This window comes from Microtus ochrogaster, unplaced genomic scaffold (assembly GCF_000317375.1).
Source record: "Microtus ochrogaster isolate Prairie Vole_2 unplaced genomic scaffold, MicOch1.0 UNK8, whole genome shotgun sequence".
In the NCBI taxonomy this organism is placed as follows: Eukaryota; Metazoa; Chordata; class Mammalia; order Rodentia; family Cricetidae; genus Microtus; species Microtus ochrogaster.
This window is the reverse complement of record NW_004949106.1, coordinates 2,447,204-2,467,524: the sequence shown is the minus strand read 5'-3', so window position 1 is coordinate 2,467,524 and position 20,321 is coordinate 2,447,204. Positions and strand designations below refer to the sequence as shown.

Here is a 20,321-nt window from a genome sequence, read left to right as displayed (position 1 = left end):
TGTGTGTGTGCGTGTGTGTATGTGTGTGTATGTTGTGTGTATGCGTGTGCATGTGTGCATATGTGTGTGTACGTGTGTGTGTATGTGTGTGTATGCATGTGTATGTGTGCATGCATGTGTGTGTGAGTGTGTGTGTGTATGTGTGTGTGTATGCGTGTGTATGTGTGCGTGTGTGTATGTGTGTGTGCGTGTGTGTGCATGTGTGTGTGTATATGTGTGTGTGCGTGTGTGTGAACATCAAGGGCAGTTGTCTTCCTCAATCACTGTATATCTCTTTTTTTTGCTACAGGGTCTCTCATAACCCAAAATTCACCAATTTGTCTAGTGTGGCAAACCAGGAATCTTCCTGTCTCCGCCGCTCCAGTGTTAGGATTATGGCCACACTCTAGCACGCATGGCTCTTTTATACAGCTGCTGGGGATCGAACCCAGGTCCACACGGTTGCACAGCAAACATTTTACTGACTGAGCCAATAGCTAGCCCTAGCAATAACGATATTTTTTAAAGTGATTTTGCATTATTGTTATCATTATTATTACTATAGCAAGGCTGTAGGCATGTGTGTGGGCATGCATGCAATGGGCTATGTATGGAGGTCCAAGACCAACCTTTTGGCCTCAGTTCTCTCTCCTTACATGGGTCCTGGGGACCAAACCCTTGCTATGCGTCAAGGGCAACGTAAATTGCTTTACATGGCTTATTTCTTTTAGGTAGACAACTCGACAGAGGGAGAACTGTTAGTATCATTCTGGTTGAGTAGATGGAAAAATTGAAGCAGAGTCACAGTCTGAAATCACCAAGATGACCGCCAGGCGGTCACACAATAGGAACATGTGACGGCCATGGCAGGTCCTCTGTCATCACCCTCCACTTCAGACAGGCCACGCTGCCAGCTCCCGCGTGATCTCACAGGGTCACAGGGTAGTGACAGAGCCACCACACTCATCGCGAGCAATCCTACCAGTTTCTCGGAGACAGGAAACGAGTAAGCCAACTGAGCATTCAGGTTTACTATACCATAAACTAAAGGTGCTTCAGAACTGATGTGCAGTGCTCAATTTATTAGAAACCTTTATTTCCAAACCTCATTGACTGGGATGGCCACATCATTTCATACATACATAAAGCAGTCGCTTCCAGCCAACTCTCAAAGATAAATAAGAAGAAAGGAAGGTAATAAGGCATTGAATATGATGCACATGAAGGAAGTGATGTTTCCCGTGTGTCTGATCCTGTCGTGCAGGATGGTGCAAAAGGGGCCAAGTGATGTTTCCCGTGTGTCTGATCCTGTCGTACTCCAAGTGGGTACAAAAGGGTTCAAGATCTACCACACGGGTCTTTCCCTTTCCTCTCTGACACCCAGATCCGCTCTCTACTCTATCCCGCACATTCATCACCAACCAGGTGGCTCACAAAAGGGAGGAGTAGCAGCCAGTGCCTCCCCTGCAGACTGCACTGACCACAGCCCACATCAACGGCTCCACAAAGAAGATGGCTCTCTCATTTATCCACAATCGCTAGTGTAGCCCTAGCCTCGATAACAGCCGGACCCCTTTGAAAACTCAGGATACACAAAGGCCTGTATCAGCGTGGGGACAGGGGTCCCCTGAAAAGGGCTTCAACTTAGAAGATCTGAATTTTGCGTTGTTTTCTTCCACCACCACGGAGAGCTAGAAGACACGCAATGGCTTCAGTCTAATGGGAAGAATTAAAAGATTCTTGCTCACTCTTCCTATGAATAAATTCTCCTCCAGAAGAAGTCAACACATACCTTCCAGGATACTATCCAGAGCGTTGAGAGATAATGTCCTATCTGGCACCCCCAAAGCCCTTCCCTTGGAAATGGTCTCTTCCCTTCACAGAACAGAACATCTTACTTCAGAGGAGGAAGCTTACGCCAAAGGTCGATCAGAAAGATGTCTCTGCATGCTGTGACTTCAGAAGTTCAACCTGGGCTTTGCTTGCCAGTGTGTTTTAGAGAAAATAATTGAGCGTGGCGATAAATCACCTCGAGATGCCCATGCCGAGGCTGCGCCGCCTGGAAACGGCTCGCGTCGTATGGCAACGTGCTCGGCTGCTCCCTCTGTGCGAGAGGCACTCGTAATGAAAACACAGCCATATATCTTGATTTGTCAGCGAACAAATCAGTTTTATCTGTTCATTTTGTGCTTTAGTGTCATAGGTATTTTAGAAAACATAATTTATAATTCTTCATGCAATTATATATGAAATTAAATCATCTTCCTTCTCCAGAAGCGTCAAAATATTTCAGATTAAGTAGAACGCGTTCGCAATGTCTTTGAAATTCTCTCCCTTTCTCCCTTCCTCCCGTTCTACACCCTGAAGGGAAAAAAAAAATGAAGAAAGGAAAGAGAAGAGAAATATTTAGCATTTTAATGAGTGACTCTAGTTATATATAAGGCTTGATATCAGTCTTTATGCTTTTGGGGGATGAGGAGGTTGAAAGTGGGTTCTTACAACATAGCCCAGGATGGCCTCGTAAATGCAGCTATCCTCCGGCCTCAGCTTCCTGTGTGCCGGGATCATGAGCATGCACCATCATGCCCAAATATTATTAATAGTAATTCACTGTTACAACAATGCCTTAATCACATCGAGAGGCAGGAAGACCGGGTTTAAACGTTTGGACACTGGCTGCGGTGTGGTACGTCTCCGCAGTGGACCCTGGGGCCTGTCGTTTAATCTCCCTCTGTGTTAGTTGTCTCAGCTAGGAGACGGGAATAATTACACGACACGAGATTCGTGCGCATCGAATAGACACACAGCAAGCTCTGCTTGCTGGCTAACACCCTCACTGGCAACGGCGCCCTCACCACTCCCTGTCAAAGCATGAGACAGGCACGAGAGCCCACGGAGCCTGTGTTCTCAGGGCCACGCAGAAGGCATCCAACAGCACAGAAGAGGAAGGAAAGCACACGTTTAGGGGCGTGGTTCAGAGGAAAGCTGGTTATGTTGACAAACTTCCAGACAGTACAGGGGAGACTCCCTTGAGGAGGCCAAGCTCACACTTGGGGAAGTCTTTCTTTGTATGACTCTGAGAAGCCCGTGGTCTTGGGTGTGTCTGTCTTTCCTTCTGAGTGTCTGTCTTCGTCTTACCCCTTATGTTTAAGCCTATAATAAAACATCTTTTTTTTTTTTTTTGGTTTTTTTCGAGACAGGGTTTCTTTAAACTCAACTCTGTAGTCAGGGTACCTTGTCTAAGATGAGATGACCCAACCCCAGTGATTCCTCACACTGATGGCCATCATAGCTGGCCCACTCCTTTTACTTGACTTGGCTAAAGGACGGATCTGCCAAGAAGAGTTCAGCAAGCTCGTGGCACGTCACCTCGGAAATGTCCTCCAAAAGCCAAAAAGGAGTTTTTATTTTATTTTTTTAATCTCAACTGCATTTATTTATTTTTTTTTCAAACCGCATTAATTTAAATTACAAGTAGGTAGATTTAAATATCCCCCAGAGTTAGAAGGGACCAAGAAGCAAACGATACCCTAATCAATGTTCCAGAGAAATCTCCAGCCATATAATCTGGATAAAACAACCGTCTTGACACCTAAAACGCTGACCAGCCCTTACTAGGTCTATTCAGGAACCTCAGCGACACCTCCCTGTCCAGGAGCCACCAGTGTACTCCTAGAGAAAGGGTTCCCTCTCCTCCTGCGAGGGCAGCTCCCACGTGAGCTGGTGACTCCAGAAGCAGAAGACATCAACTGGGGGGCCTGGGGGGCCGCCTGTGCTTACAGGTAAGGGCTCTGCCAATGCCAAGATTGAATACACAAAAAGCTATAACCAGGCCTACATCCAATCTGCTAAGACTATAGAGAAGCCAGACCCATGTTAGAACTCCAAAATGCTGAAGAGAGCCCAAGCAAGATGTTTAATCTCATCCAGTAGGACCTGAGGTCTGCGAGAAATGGCCTCAATTGGACTCCAGCAAGCGAGGGAGCGCTCCTGACTTGCCTGACAAATTCCCTACCTCTGACCTCCGACCTCCGGCTGTCTTTAGTCACTCCAAACACAAGAAAAACACTCCCTCTGAGCATCCCCCGTGACACTTTCAGCAAAGCTCCGTCCTGGTGCGCACAGCAAAACCAGAAGCTAACAGACAATCTGTCATCAGCTATTAATCCCCGGGCCAAGGGACATCTTCACCCAGGGCTGTCATTGTGGAGCTCGTAAGCCCTCAGTCACTGGCCCACACAGCGATGCCTATGTGCTTCTCAGGGAGGAAAGAAGCCTACAGAAACAAAATATGAAACCAATTAACTGGAGTTTCTTGAATGGCACGAAGTTTTCATACCCTTCTTCCATGTTACAAAAATAAAAGAAAAAGAAAAGAAAGGTAAGGAGAAAAAAAAAATGAAAAGGAAAGAAGCCCTCCAACACAAATTTAACTCTTCATTTTACCACAAGGCAGGGGTGGAAAGAAAGCAGGCCCAGATAGGGGCCTGGTTTAATAACTGGCCTTCCGCCTGTGACAGTTCCAATGCGCAGAAGTGGATTTCCAAGAAACAAGAATCTTTTCTCTAGATGTTGGAATAAATCTGATGATTCAGCCCAGGATGGCCACAGCTCAGCACTTACTGCTTCCGATGTTAAAGATTGCTCCTGTTTAACAAACATCACAAGGGAAGACAAAAGGAACAAGGGTTTCCCGTTTACTGTGACGATCAGAGCGTCACGGCTGTGTGACATCGGGAACAATAATACAGAAAATGGAATAGGAGCGTGGGGATATCATAAAGCTGACAGGTGAAATGCTGTGTATATAGAAAAAGGACCACGGAGAAGTAGCATCATGTCTTCCCTAGTGTTTGCCATGGGAGATATTTTGGTGTCTTTCTACTTTTTAATTGTTCACTTTTCTATAGTTAATGGACATCAGTTTATTATTAGAAAAAGGGATTGTTAAGGCCTAATGCTTTTATATGGTGCTGAGATACATACAAAAAGAGGCACAAATAAAACAGGCTTTTATAAAATGCTGTCCCGCCTGGAACCCCAGCTCGGGAGGCTGAGGCAGCAAGTATCAAGTTTGAGGCCTGCCTGGCAACAGAGAGATCCTATCTCAGAAACAAAACAAAAACAGACAAACGAAGACTAAACTGACAATCTGTAAATACAGTAAAAGCAGTCAGTGGTTGGCACACGTTCTCTGGGGCCAGTGCTTCTGGGGTCGAGCGATTCACCCCTTTGATTCTCAAGCATTAGCTGCAATGCGGATGGTACAGTACAAACTACCGCGTTGCTCTAGGGACTGGATAAGTTAAGGCATGGCTGACAGAGCCGTAGGAGCTGGTACAGAAGAAGCACTCGGTAAATGCCAATTATCGGAAATAGACCACTGAGTGTATGGCTCAGCAGATAAGGATGCTTGCTATACAGTCATGAAGAAGACCCGGGTTCTAGTCCCCAGCACTTCGGTCAAAAGATGGGCATAGCTCTGTGTGCTGGTGACTCCAGCACTACTGGAGGGCAGGGTAGGGAGGAAAGACAGGAAGATTGCTGGGGCTTGCAGTGACCAGTCTAGTTCTGGGTTCAATGAGAGACTGAAATACATACAATTACACGACACACACATGCATGCATATATATATATACACATATTATATATACATACATAATATGTGTGTATATATATATGCCTTGTTATTCAAAGTTTCATTTCTCTCATAAGAACTAAACCATAGCCCAACAGCAACTCATTCTAACAAGGCAATATTTGGCTGATTTCAAACATGAATTACTGCACACGGCTAACAGATTTTGTTTGGAAGAAAGAGAACTTTAATCTTTCTGTTGTTCATATCGTTTCATTTTTAACCCTTAAAACCAACCTAAAACCTTCGGTTTTGTACTGGTTAAGCATTTGTCCCCAGAAGCCAAAGCCTTCGCACCAGATGGGGCGCCTAAGGGGCTCCTCCAACCTTGTACTACGCAGTGAACTGAATATTTTCCCGACGTGGAACACAGGGCAGGGACATTGTATATCTGACGGAACAAGCCCTTGTGTGTAACTGATAATAAGAATTAGTTAAGTGATAGCATGAAGAGATAGCATGCTGGAGAACCAGCCCTTCCAACTCTCCACTCACTTGAAATGGTGCTCAAAAAGCTGAAGGTCTAAAAACATGTGTCTTTCCAAATACCGCTGCCATGTCTCTTCCCATGCAGGTTATGTGAAACCAGCCCCCTTGAAGTGAAGTCTCTCCACCCCCTTACAAAATACCCTCTCGAGACAGAGACACTCTGCATTGCTATACATCATCCTCCAAACCGGAAGCTGGTCAACCTGGTCATGCTTTGAGCAGGAATGGACTTCCCACTTAACTGAGCTCCCTCGCTGGTGGGTGTTTTCCATGGGAGACTACCAGGCTTATGTGATAGAACCAATAAGGGTACACAGGTCGGGAATGTGCTATAAGCGCTCCACAGCCCACTCTCTGATTCACAAAACCAACATAAGGAATATGTCAGAAGCAGCTCTCTGCCAAGCTGGAGCTGGAAGCTGGGAGCCCCGGGGGACCTTGGCACTGTCTGATTTGCAGATAGGCCACTGCCACTTTTCTGTAAGAAGCCTACAGACCACCAGTTCTGTGTTGACTGATATCTCATCAGACCAAGCAGGGGAAAGCCTGCGTGCTCCCTCATGTTGACACCAACACTTTCGCCAATTACAGCTTCTGGGGGAAGAAATGTCACATGTCCTAAAACCCCAACGTCAGACCCACTAGAATTCAAAACCACACTGCAGTGCCCAGTTTCAGATGCCCCTGCCATCCCCTATGCTCTCTCTGGCACCAGGTGAAACTCAACCAAGGTGCCCATGTGTGACCAAGAGGCCAGCTCAATGCTCGCTCTTCACCCCTGCCCTACAAAGCCACCGGTGAGCTTTTCCTCTGTCAGCCTTCAGAGCTGACCAAAGCAGGGGACAGGTCACAGCCTCCTGATGCTCTACACAGATGAGTGAGCAATGGCAGAACCAAGGTCCCATAAGACTACAGAAATGTCCAGAAATGTTGGACGAAGTCTAGATGTAAGACATGGAACGAGAGGCCTTATAATGGTGGAGCCTCACCGTTTCAGAGAATTAACCAGAATTGTGGGCTTTAAACATGACAATCATTCCCCCAAAAGCAAAGAAGAGATATGGAAGAAGGTTTCTACTTAATATTTTAAGATTACAAAATCCGACATGAATATCAACATACATTTTACTTAGGTGCAAATGATGGCGTAAAAACAAAGATTGGGACCAACGTGGATGGGCAACTTTGAAGGATTTGCCTGGGCGAAGGCAGCATGGGAGAATATCTGTAAGTATATTAATAAGTGATGAACTCCTTGATGGAACCTGGGCTGCATCTTAAGGCACAAACAGACCAAGAACGCAGCCAACGACTAACCTCGTATTTAAAATCACAGGCGTGAAGTCAAATACAGAATAAAGCATATTGGAGTGCCCATCAGCACTTGCAACCCCTTCTGGTAGCGCTCACAGCCAGATACACGCATGAGACACCGGAAAGTGTGCAATAAGAAGTGCATAATACACGAAATTACAGAGGAACAACAGACGGAGCCAGTCAGTCATTTAGTTTATTAATAAAAGCTGTCTGTCTTGGAGGGTCAACCTGCTCTACCTGGATCACCTGACTCATTCCACACAAGCCCCAAAGTACAGAAGTCAGCCGCTCGGCCTCTCGTGGTCATGGATCTCCCTGCTATGCCGCCAAGTTAGCCTTAGACTCCAATCCTGCATGAGCTTCCTCAGTGCCAGGATCGCAAGCACTGGGCTACCGCACATGGCTGGATATTTTAAAAATATGTATCCAATGAGAAATGGCGAGATCAGAGAGAATTTGAGATCACCTTGCATTTTCTGCCCTCAGGTGCTTGTTATAGGGACCGGGTCTTCTGTGCTCCAGGCTGGCCTTGATCTCTAGGTAGCAGCTGGATGACCCTGGATTTCTGAATCTTCCACCTCGACCTTCCAAGGGCTGGGATTACAAGTGTGTGCCACCACTCCCACTTGTAGCAGTACATGTGTTGAGTTTCATGCGTGCTGAGCAAACAGTCAACCAAATGAGCCGCATCCCCTCCCCACCCCCATGGTTTTCCCTAAGCCTGATGTTAGGCATCCCAAGAGCTGGCTAGGGAGTCTCGTCCTGTCTGAATTCACATGTAGACAATGTTTTTATCAGTTGACTTTCACAGGAGCTATGATTACATATTTACATATTCAAAATGGCGCATACTATTGACAAAATAGACAGGGATGGAAAGGTGATAAACATTTATATTAGATATTTCATCGTAACTATACATCGGGCAAGGACATAGATAATAGTACTTTCCTCTTGGTATGTAGCTCCAGGGAGTGTTTCAGGTTTTGTCAGGCGGACACAGAGCGGCACACGTGAGTGAGAACTCGATAGGACGCGGCAGAGGAGGCCGGCATGACAGAGGACCTGTTAAGAACATGCGCCACCCCAGCCCATGGTCTACACTTTAGCCCGCCTGCATCCCAAGAGGCTGAGGAAGGGTGATGGCAATTTGGGGGACATTTTCCTGCTATTTTAGGGACAGCTTTTTTTTTTTTTTTTTAAAGAAGCTCATTTATTAAAAGTTTGCTCCAAGGCCTAAAACTTCTACATCTAGGCCATTTTCAATATGTCCTTATAGGGGAGGGGGCAGTCAGAATGTCCCAAGCCTGAGAGCTTAATTAAAGAGGCAAAAGTGGAAGAGCAAATAAATAAATAAATAAATAAATAAAGCCAAGAAAGAAGCCTGGGGAAAGAGGATAGAAGAGAGAGCGCTCTAAACACTTCAACAGGGAAAATGTCAAACCTCAAAGCACGGAGACCTTTCAGCTCCAAGCCACATGTCTTTTAACATTCTTCCTCAAAAAAACGTGTGAATTTCCAAAGCCTTCTCTGAAGTTTGGACTGAGCTCACTAACTGTTCCCATGAAGAAATTTTAGGGTCAGGGCTTCCATAAAAGTTAGAGGAAAAAAAAAAAACTCAGAAAAACAAAAAACAACAAAACAAAACAAAAAAGCCCACTCTGAATCGAGACACCAAATACAATTTCTAGGATGTCTTCCATGTAAGTGGATAGAAAAGCCCATGTAATTAATAAAAAGGACTGGGTTGAAATATCAACCATATATCATTTATAGATGTGCATGGCTCCTGACTTGAATAACTCAGCACAGGCTGATGAACAGAGAATCTAAGAACATTCCAGTTCAAACTGTAACGTAACAGCTAAGCCATGAATGAAAACCAACTTCATGGCACACTAGAGAAAAAAAAAAATCCTTTGTGGAAAAGATTTAATAAAATACAAAACTCAAAAGACAGTCTGAAGGCCAGTGAGGTGGCGCGGGGGTGAAAGCGCCTTCAACCAAGTCAGATGACCTGAGTTCGAGTCCCAGAACCCACAAGGTGAAAGGTTAGAATCATAATGGGAAGCTGACCTCTGACCTTCACCCCTTCACTCTGGCACAGGCTCCCATAAACATCATAGGGGTGAAAATTGAAATTAAATAAAACAAAACCTGTTCTCAGAAATTTAGCAAATGCATTGGATTGTGGGTCTCGCTCTGTACTTTGTATTGTAGCTGCTTGTAAGGGAATGGGTGGGTTTCAGATCTACACACTGAAGAAAGCAAGCTAACACTCCAGAGACACACACGTTTCTCTAGTTAGTGTGTCTATCCTTTCTACAGACTGCTCGGAACTGAGTGTCAGCCACAGGCCAGCGTACTCTGAAGAAACGAAATGGGGGCCTGAGACAGGAAGAACTCGCCACGTGAAAAGCCGAAGTTCAAGAGAAAGATCCTGAAAACAACGTTAAGAACTAGCAAAGGAAAAGTTTTCTCTTGGGAAGCAACAGTTCCCTAAGACAGTTAATGCCTGTGTCCCACCTTGCCAACTACTTCCAGCAACAGACAACAAGGAATTCTTGCACATATTTTAGGAGTTCACTAACCACCAAATAACCACCAATATAGAGATAAATTAAAATAATTTAATTTTAAAATAAGTAAATTAGAACCAAACTAATAAATAAATCGTATATATGTTTATTCCCTATCAATCTTACAACGGCATATATCTGAGCTCAGAAGGTCAAAATCAACTAAAGAGTTCTACACACTTAATTTTTTTATGTATAATTAAACCACAAAATGTAAGCTCATTGAAAAGAGCATTTTTCTTCCCATCTCTTGACTTCCAAAAGCTGAAACAGCACTACCTCAGGTCAACCTCCTTACAGGCCTCAGAGAGGAGCCCATCGCTGGGTGTGGTGACCCAAGCCTTTAACCCTAGCTCTGAGAGACCAGCACAGGCCGGCCTCTGAGTTCAAGGTTAGCCAGCCTGCTCTACAGAATTAGTTCCAGGACAGCCAAGCAATGGAGACCAAACCCTGTCTCAAAAAACAAACAAAAAAAAAAAAAAACCTAAAATAATAAATAAGTATGCAAACAAATAAATAAATATGAAATGAGGATTTAATTAGCAGGTAGGTCAGAATTGCTAAGAAACAAGCTTTATTTTCACATCAAGCTTCGGCCTGACCTTAAGGAATTCTTTATTTGACTTTATTTGAAAAAGTCGTGCCCTTTATTTAGTTTTAGAAGGTTGTGAGGTGTGGTGGTAAACACCTGTAATCCCAGCACTCAGGAAGCTGGGACAGACAGGCTACTTAGGGTTCAAGGACAGCCTGGACTACCGAGTGTGACCTGGTCTAAAAAAAAAAAAATATATCAAAAACAATTCTGGTGTCTGGATGCTTGTTCATGTTTAATAAAGTCCGTCTCCATTGCTTTGCAAAGGTATCTCTACATGTTTTTCAAGGAAACGAAAACTACCCATGATTTAGTATGGTCAAATAGATAATCATCATGTATCTGGGAAGCACAGGGTCTAATAGGGGCCTCTGACAAGGAGTGAAGAGAAGATATTGGGGGAACTAGCCCCCAGCCCAACTCTGAAACTGCAAAGGGTTTGCTTCCTCCTAGAGCACCTCTGGGGTGAGGTACTCCAACCCTGCAGGAAGTTCCTCAGCTATGGGTCTGGGCCCCAGAGAAGGCAACTCCCCACTCTTCCCTTGCCTCGATGTCCCTGTCTGTAAAGTGGGAAGCACTCGGGAGCTACCTTCAGCGGGCTGCTGTGCTGATCAAATGAACCAGGACAGGCAAATCTCTGAGAACAGAGTCTGAGGGAGCTCACTGCTCCAAGCATTGTCTTGCTGAGAAATGGCTTTGCCCCATTCCCAGAGGCCCAGACAGCGTGCAGGGTCTTTTCTAATCTTCCCATGGAAAGACAACAGAGGTGACACTCACTGTTGGACTTGTGTGTCCACACACACACACACACACACACACACACACACACACACACACACGACAGGAGCAAAGGAACAACTTAACAAGACACAGGACAATCAAAGCAACACCTTCCCACTAATTCAGAGAATTGGAGGAGGACGTAGAGGTTTATACTGACTTCTGTTCTCATTAGAAGGAAAAGGAATCCTACCTCATCCTACACCAAACCCAGCACCAGTCAGATAATGTGCTGTGTTTGTCTTTCTTCTCTGGACATAGGTGAAACTTTGGAAAACTGAGGCTACCTGGCACCATACTTCAGTCACACAACACTGACTAAATACATTTCTCTATGCCATTAAAATTTTTTTTCAAATGACTTCCCAAATGCAATTATTGCAACATAAATGAGAAATAACGATTAATTAGTGCACCCTTTCTTACACCTACAGTTTTCACGACAAAAATAAGCTACCTTGGCTTCCTTATCACTTAGCTTGTTTGTTTTTGAATATAATCTACCAGCCAAAAATAAAATTTGGAAGTTGGAGAGGTAGCTCAGCACTTAGGAGCATTTGTTCCTCTAGCATGGGACTGGGGTTCAGAGCCCAGAACCCACATGGTGGTTTGATAACCACTCATGACCCCAATTGCAAGGGATCTGATGCCTCTTCTGACCTCTACAGGTACCAAGCATGCAATGGTGCATTCACAGGGTGCATGTACATCCATGCAGGCAAAACACTCACATGCATAAGATAAATTGTTAATTAAATTAATGTTGAAGCTCACTGAGGGAAGAGTGTTACGGATAAAATGACCATTTGCAAATCAAGCCAGTTACACCCATGGTGACATCATCTGGCCGTAGCAGGTGTCTCCTCCCAAAGCTGGCCAAGTATGAGAGTACCTGAAGAGCCCGTGGAGGGCGTGGGAGCTGCTTGGGTGTTACAGAAAGCCTCATGGGACAAAGTTGAAAGGTTGGAAAGGGAAAAATAAGAACAGTGAGGTTAAGACGGGGAAAGGGGATTCTGATGAACCCCAAACAGCAGCAGCCTCCTAGAGCCCTCTCTTCTGGTAACCTAAGGCCTGTGATTCGGAGTGATGGGCTCACAGTCTAGCAGACAGTGCAGGCGTCCGCGTGTGGTGTATGCACCATCGCGGGTTCAGATGAACCCTGCATCTCACTGAGAGTCACACAGTTAGTGGTGTGTGTGCTGGTAAATGAGAAGTATAAGTCAGCTAGATACATAGTTCCTGTGATTTATGATAGTGTCTGCTGCCTTTGTCTCTGGTGCCAATATCCAGCATTTAAATAAACATTTTGTGAACATGGGGAGGGGAGTCCTTGGACTTCTGGTTCAGCAGAATGGCTGTTTTCCTTTAGAAGCAGATAAATGCAAATCTTCGCAGCTCACCTGGGGGGATACTCTCTCAGTGAAAGAAATTGACAATCTCATGCTTACAGAAGCATGGGGACACCCCTGATTGGAACTGGCTGAGCACACCCCTGATGACTGGGACTTGGGCATCATTGCAAAACCACACCGCAGACATATTTAGTCTTTCACAGGCATCTAAACTGCTCCTCCAGGTCAATCACCGAGAAGCTTCTCTGGTCATGTCAAAATGAAAAATCATGTCTCAAGAGCAACAATTTTTCAAAAAGGTATAAGCAACCCAATATCCTCATGGCCTAAGTCTCCCTCACACCACGGGCACAGGGGGATAGAACCCAGGGTCCTGGGACAGAACCTACCTTGGGAGAACTATAAAAACATGGAAAAACTAGAACAAAACCAAAGAAACAAAGCAAAAATGACACATATATACCTTCTGCCTAAGTCACAGACATCACATCCTCCGCTGGACTGACCGAGCTGTTTGTCTGACTCATGAATAACCGGTCACCTAATAAGTAGGTCATTTAATAAGTAGGCAGCAAGCCACATGCTCCCCATCACCTGAATGACAACCAAGACCTAATGCATCCATTCAGAGGAACGAAGGGTCCTGTTTTTCCATTTGTCCCAAACAGATCTTTTAATCATCTAAATGACAAGAAAGATCTAAATATATTGTGAGATTTCCCACTTTTCCATAATAGAGGTATTTAACCTTCTAGTCACCAGAATGACAAGGAGGAAGTAATAACATCTTTTCAAAATATGAGCAATTGTGTGTGTTTTTCCCTCTATTCAAAACAGGTCACCAGCTTAAGAAAAAATAAACCCACTCTGATTTTTTTTTAAGTCTGTGGGGTGTATAATAATAAACCTTTCCCTCCAACATAAAGTATTGATCTAGAAAGCATTTTTGATGGTGGATTCAACATTAAAAAAAAAAAAAAAACACAACAAGTAGTTTTTTTTTTTAACCTTAGTTTTCAAACACTTTAGCAAGCAAATAATTCTTTCTGGCTCGCCCCTTGTTCGGCAGCAGACAATAGTCACGGCTTGCACAGCTCACCTTGGTAAGCAAAACTCAGCCCACATCGCTGGAAGTCAGTGGGGCTCCCTGGGGTACCTCTCCTGAGAGTCCTTCCCCCTTGGCATGTGCCAAGAATCAAATCTTGGCCACTTAGTGCTCCGTGTTCCACACGTGAGCTCCCGATGCACCGAGCAGCTACGCTAACTGAGACAGATAGCCCTGTCAGACAGGAAGCTGGCACGCCAGGATGCAAGTGGTGGGCCACAATGACCTTTACACTCAAAGAAAAATATCCCCCCACAGTGGCACGAAAGTTTACGGGCCACAGGGAGAAGGTTTTTTATTTCATTCAGGCACATCCCGCGAAATAAAACGCAGTGGTGGCCAAATCCGGAACCCCACACACAAGAAAGGAAGTTGTCCAGGAAAGGAGACGGGCGCCCTTGCATCACGCTGCTCTAAGGGCAGGGGACTCCACAGTTGCTGCCAGCCCTGTGCCAAGCCTGGCCAAGTACAGGATATGCCCAGGGCATGGGGAGGATATTCTTGACTGCCTTGAGAGATTTAAACTATAATTTAAACAAAGTCTACTTAAAAAAAAAAAAACAAAAAAAAAAAACACTAATGTGCCTATAGAATGAGCTTGCAAGAGTCTGGGTCCTGTGTTCCCAACTTCTGCATCTTTAACTCCATAAACACTTGATTTCCCTCCCCCCCCCAGCCCCTTTATCAGAACCATTGAAGTCAATTGATCTCTCTTAAGAAGTGAAGTCAGACTCAAGATACAGCAAGTATTCTTGGGACCTACAGGAAGGTTAAGTAAACACGGTAAGATAGGAAATTAGCATAGAAAGTGAGACCAGGGTGTTATAAATGTCTCACCTTTATCTATAAACATTATCATAAACTATTCAGCCACTTCATCTGAAAAACAAGGGTAAGAATTCCACTGGTTCAGGTTGTTCCCCATTATTCAAAGTTTGAGGAATACTGTAATTATTTGTTATTTTGCTGAGGCTTCGGCGGGGGAGAACAATGGACTAAGCTTTGAAAAGAAGAAGAAAAGAGAAACTCACATAAGATCCCCGGTATGACCAACACAATTATGCAGCTTTAGTCGTTAATCAAATAGGTAAAAGGGGTGATTACAGAGAAAGTGATGTTTTTTTTTTTTTTTTAACGAATGTTCCACATCAAAACTGTAGGACAGTTTTCAAAGGGCACAAAAGAACAAGATGCGCCTGCTTTTCTGTTTAATTAAAACCTGACGGCAAACTGCAGAAACCGTGGGCCCGAGGCAGCAAATAAATACATTTCATATGCTTATAAATCATATATTAGAGTTCGGATAAGTCAGCCGTCAAAGATCTCTCAGCACTGGCCCTGAGAACCCCAACTTGCTGACTTAGAGAAAATCATCAGAAATTATAAATGCGAAAACACCACGAGGATTGCTTTGAAACACAAGTCGATTAGGGCGGCTTTCGAGGCGCTGGCCAAATACTTCGCAGAACAAGACAACAAGATTTCTGCAGGATTTCTGCTGCCTGCTGTCAGATGTGGCATCTGACAGCTAGCCATTTTGTAGGCCTTGTTCTGAGGAAGCTATTCTTCTTCCTCAGAGCACACAAGAGGCTAGGGAGGAAAAGAAAGCTGTGAATGAATACCTTGGGCCTGAGCCGCAGAGCTGTGGGAATAGCCCAGGGCCAGGAGCGCGGTCTCCACCAGCTGGCTAAAAAGCACGTCTTTTCGCACCAGGACGAACTCGGCATGCTCTTCTCTGTTGTCATATTCCAGAGAGCCGTCCAGCTGCTCCACCACACAGAAGACAGGAATCATCAAACCTGGGAGGGCACAAACCAACAGCAAAACACGGACGTTACAAGGCAGTCTGGGCCACCGGGAGGATCAGGGCAAGACAGTTCTAAAAGCTAAGTCAGCTAGCACACGCGAACAGTGTGGGGTGGACAGGCCTGATTGTTTCAGGTGCCCTGTAAGCCTGCAGGTGAGGGGAGAGGTCGTCTCTATGACTGAGCCATGGTAGCAGCATTGCTGGGTGCCAGGGCAGAATATCTCAGGTTCTAGTGATTAAAAGGTAGTCTACACCAACTGAGGGTATCTTAGCACATGGCTCAGGGCAAGGGGACTGTAGCACCTTCATTATTATTTCACTACAAACACTTGTATTTTCAGGCCTGCCCTGCTTTTGTCTGGAATTTTATTTTAAAGCTGCCTATAGTACCCAATAGGAAGCATGTTAGATCTCCAGGCCTGAGATGCCCGTGACCATATACAGGAAGGTCAACAAGAATTCAAAAGAAGTCTGCTTCTAGGCTTTCTCTTTTTTAATCTCAGTAAACAACCCACCAAGTGAGCCTGAAAGAAAAAAAAAAAAAACACAGCTCGTGAACATCTCAGCTAATGTTTAACTAATATAAAACACGCAGCCAAACGCAAACTTTACCTCCTTGGAATTATTTTATACACGGACACAAGCCACCCCTGGAAAGAGTACTTCTCAGTGCTTGCAAAGAAGAAAGCATAAACAATCCCAGAGAATAAAAGCAAAGTCGACTATTGGGAAATCTGTTGAAATCTGTTGTCACTGAAATATTTCTCTGCTTCGTATCAAAGTGTGAAAACCTTAAAAATGTTTAATTCACCAACCGCTTTTTAGACCTTGTTTTTTAAGGGGGGAAAAAAATCACGCAGGCATGTAAATCTAAACATAGCCGAAACAGAAGAAGATCAAAGATTTGCCAGTGTACAAGTAATAAACATGGACTCTGCCCGGTGTAATTCACACAAATCAGGACATGGTGGAATGAGGGTCTGCTCTGGGTCTCCGTGCAACAAAACACAAAAGTTCTGAAGGCTACATGAGCAGGCAGATCGGGAGGCCTGAGAGGCTGTGGTGGTCTGGGGACAGGCACCCCATGAGAGCGAGACCTCTGTAAAATGACTGGGAATGGGCCCCGTGTTCAGAACGCAGAGAAGGCTTCTAGAAGCCTTCCCTGCTCTGACCCCAGGTGCCTCCTACTTCACTGTGACCTGGCAAAGCAGAGAGGAGAAGCAGACACTGCAGACTCCCGGCCCACAGATCTAGGTTTTTGTTCTAAAGATAAACACAATGGTACGACTGGTTCCCATGTGCTAATTATTATTATTAAAGATAATAAGTATTGGGTACAATTATTAACTATCATTATTAACAATAATCATACACATTAAGAATCGTTATCGTTAAAGTTCAGGGTAATTATTATTAAGCCCGCACAGTGGTCAAATGTGTCTCACCACACCACGCTCAGGTCAGCTCTTGACTTGTAGGGCATGATTCCCCACAGCAAATGCACGGGACTTTGTAGAGCTTTGTGGAAAATCAAGGGAGCAGGGAGGGAGCCCAAGTTTTCGGGAAAGAACATGATTCATCAAGGGCTGTTTTCCTCGGTTACCAGCCCTGGTTCCTGGAGTATTTACGATTTTATTGATGTATTTATGGGAGGTTGTTCCCAAACACGTCTGCACATACATAATAAATGGTACAGACTAGATATGGTCCACATCATCCTTCCATCGTTCATCCGGACAGTATGTATTCATCACACCTACTACGTGCCAGGTACCTAACCCATCGCTCCACAGAGATAGATAAGAAAGAGTCAGTCACCTATGGCTTCTGCCCACACTGCAGTTGGAGGCATTGTAAAACCTTCCTAAGCAGGCACAATGGCATTTTACACAGCCCATCCAGGAGAGCCCTTCCCAGCACGGAGAGCCCCATTTAGACCTTTTAACTCTTGCATGCTGGCCTATGATCTTTGTCAAAGGAAGCAGGCTCATTTCTCCTGCTGGTGATTTAAGCATATGCACACACACAGCCACGTAGCCAGCGGGGCCATGAGCGGCTTCCCCACTAAGACCTGTGTGTACTTAAGTTTCAGTGCTGAAAATCCATGTGCGGTTCCTACTGTCAACATCCGAGTGTCACAGATAAGGCCTTTCAACGAGTCAGACTTCTCCAGAAGCCAGCGTTCACCCATGGCTACAGTTAAGCCCAAGACTGGCTGAAAAGATCCTATTAATTTCAAAGTAGCAGTATATCCTGTTTATATGTACAAAATATTACATAAAATCCCGGGGATCTATAATATCTAAGAGACTTCTGCTTTATAGCTGTCAATAGGGGAACTGTTTCCTAAGCATTTTAGTTCAATGACTGTTGAGAGGAACTGCTAAGTAGCCCAACAGCGGAGATCCCTTCTAGGCTGTCTCCTTCTGGGTATCACCTACGGAGAAAAATAAAATGGCTCCGTGGAGAAAGGGCTTGCTGTAAGAATGAGGCAGAGCCCAGATGCCCAGCGCAGGATAAAAGCTGGAGACAGTGGCACGCGTGTCTGGAAAGGCTGCACTGGGGGCCGTGAAACAGTGGGTTCCCCAGGCTCGCTAGCCTGCCAGCTTGGTCAATATGGCAAACTGCAGGATCAGCGGGATACCCTGCCTCAAAAAATAAATAAATAAAACAGGCAGAAAATGATAGAGGAAGACACCCAACATCAGCTTCAAACCTACACACACACACACACATACACAGGGCAAGCCACACACACACACACACACACACACACACACACACATACACACATACATACACACATACACACACATATACACACATACACACACGTACACACACACATACACACACGTACACACACATACACACAGATATACACACATACACACACACATACACATACACACACAGATATATACACACACACACATATACACACACATACACACACATACACATACACACAGATATACACACACATACACACACACAGATATACACACACATACACACACATATACACACACATACACACACATACACATACACACACAGATATATACACACACACATATACACACACATACACACACACATACACATACACACAGATATACACACACACATACACACACACAGATATACACACACATACACACACACATACACACACATACACACACACAGATATACACACACATACACACACACATACACACACAGATATACACACACACATACACACATACACACACACATACACACACATATCATAATAGGCTGCATTTCATCGCTATAAAAATGAACCTTTTTGCTAGTACTTGATCGATTTAACAATTACAGTTTCATAATAAAGTTCGGCTATCACTAAAAAAGGGCACAAGAAACGGATGCAGTGACTAATGACAATGGCCAAAGAAGTGAGTAACAGCAAAATACTATAACTGAAATGAGAATTAAGGCATGGGCTAAGGAGCCATTGAAAACAGGTCACCCCTGAGGGAAGCCATAAAAGGATGGATAGAAATGAGGACCCCAAAGAGAAGTAATCACTCAGCTGCCCCACTACTGCTTCCAAGCAAAGGAAGACTTAAAAAAAAAACACAAAAAAAAAACAAAGGCAGGTAGGGTATTTTCAAAATACTTCAAAAATAAATTTCACAGTGGGAAGAATAAATAAAAATAAGTTCAATAAAAAGCCAAGAGCATAAAACTCAACGGAGTTACAGGTTATAAATGGCCACAGAGAAAGGGAAAACACAAGGAGACCTGTGGCCCTGGCCCTGCATCTGAGCTTAGGGCATTATTTGGCTTTTATTGTAGCACAAACCCATTTCCAGATGATCAAGTGGAGAACTTTGGACCTTTTGATCGTAAGCCTTGCTAAGCCTTTTACAATTGCAGGAGGGAGGCAGGTAGTTTAACGTGAGGACAGGCACTTGGGCCCCAGCCATTCACGAAAAACTCAAGACTAGTTCAGGCAAGTGGGAGAGAAGCCATCCTCTCTCATCCGGGACACAAAACATGGCTCTCTCCACTAGGGAAAAAAGCTGCTTCCCCGGTTGCCGTTGGTTAGGATGCCGGGAAGGCCATATTCACGATGCATCATGCAGGCCGTGGTGACAGCCTCTGCCCCAACACCTTGCGGGGTGGGGGGGTAGACAGGCGGGGAGATGGGGTGGAAGGCGGGGGGCCCTTGAGTCAAATCCCGCCACTGTGACTCTTCAACAATGTCAATGGTTGTTTTTAACTCATCTGGAGCTCCTCAAGACTCAAATTCTCCCAGCTAAAGTGGAAATGAGTGTATGAGAGTGTGTGTGTGTGTGTGTGTGTGTGTGTGTGTGTGTGTGTGTGTGTGCACAATACATCTAGGCCATCTCAGATGCAATTCTCAAACATTCTACCTACGCTTCTGTTTAATATATGAGTATTGATGCCATTTTACGGGGGGGGGGGACAACCATCTCTTTGATACTTTTCAGCTGAGCAATGCTCACGACACTAAAAAGTATTTCTTCCAATAAAAATGACACTAACAGTGACTGAGCAGAGCCTATGGCTAAATGACCTAATGAAACTGATAACCACTAGATGATTTATGATACAAACAAGAACAACCGACCGCATTCAACACAAGCCCCCACAGCGAAAAGTGCAGCCCAGGGTGGCTCTTCCTC

General features: G+C 44.7%; 1 protein-coding gene across 1 annotated transcript in view; it reads right to left on the bottom strand.

The window, feature by feature from the left end:
- Window positions 1–20,321, bottom strand: part of Satb2 (SATB homeobox 2) — a 167,984-nt gene that overhangs the window by 128,889 nt on the left and 18,774 nt on the right. The window contains exon 3 of the mRNA XM_013353458.2: window positions 15,455–15,631. Within this exon, the coding sequence (XP_013208912.1) occupies window positions 15,455–15,631 (177 nt within the window). The remainder of the gene's footprint in view (window positions 1–15,454; window positions 15,632–20,321) is intronic.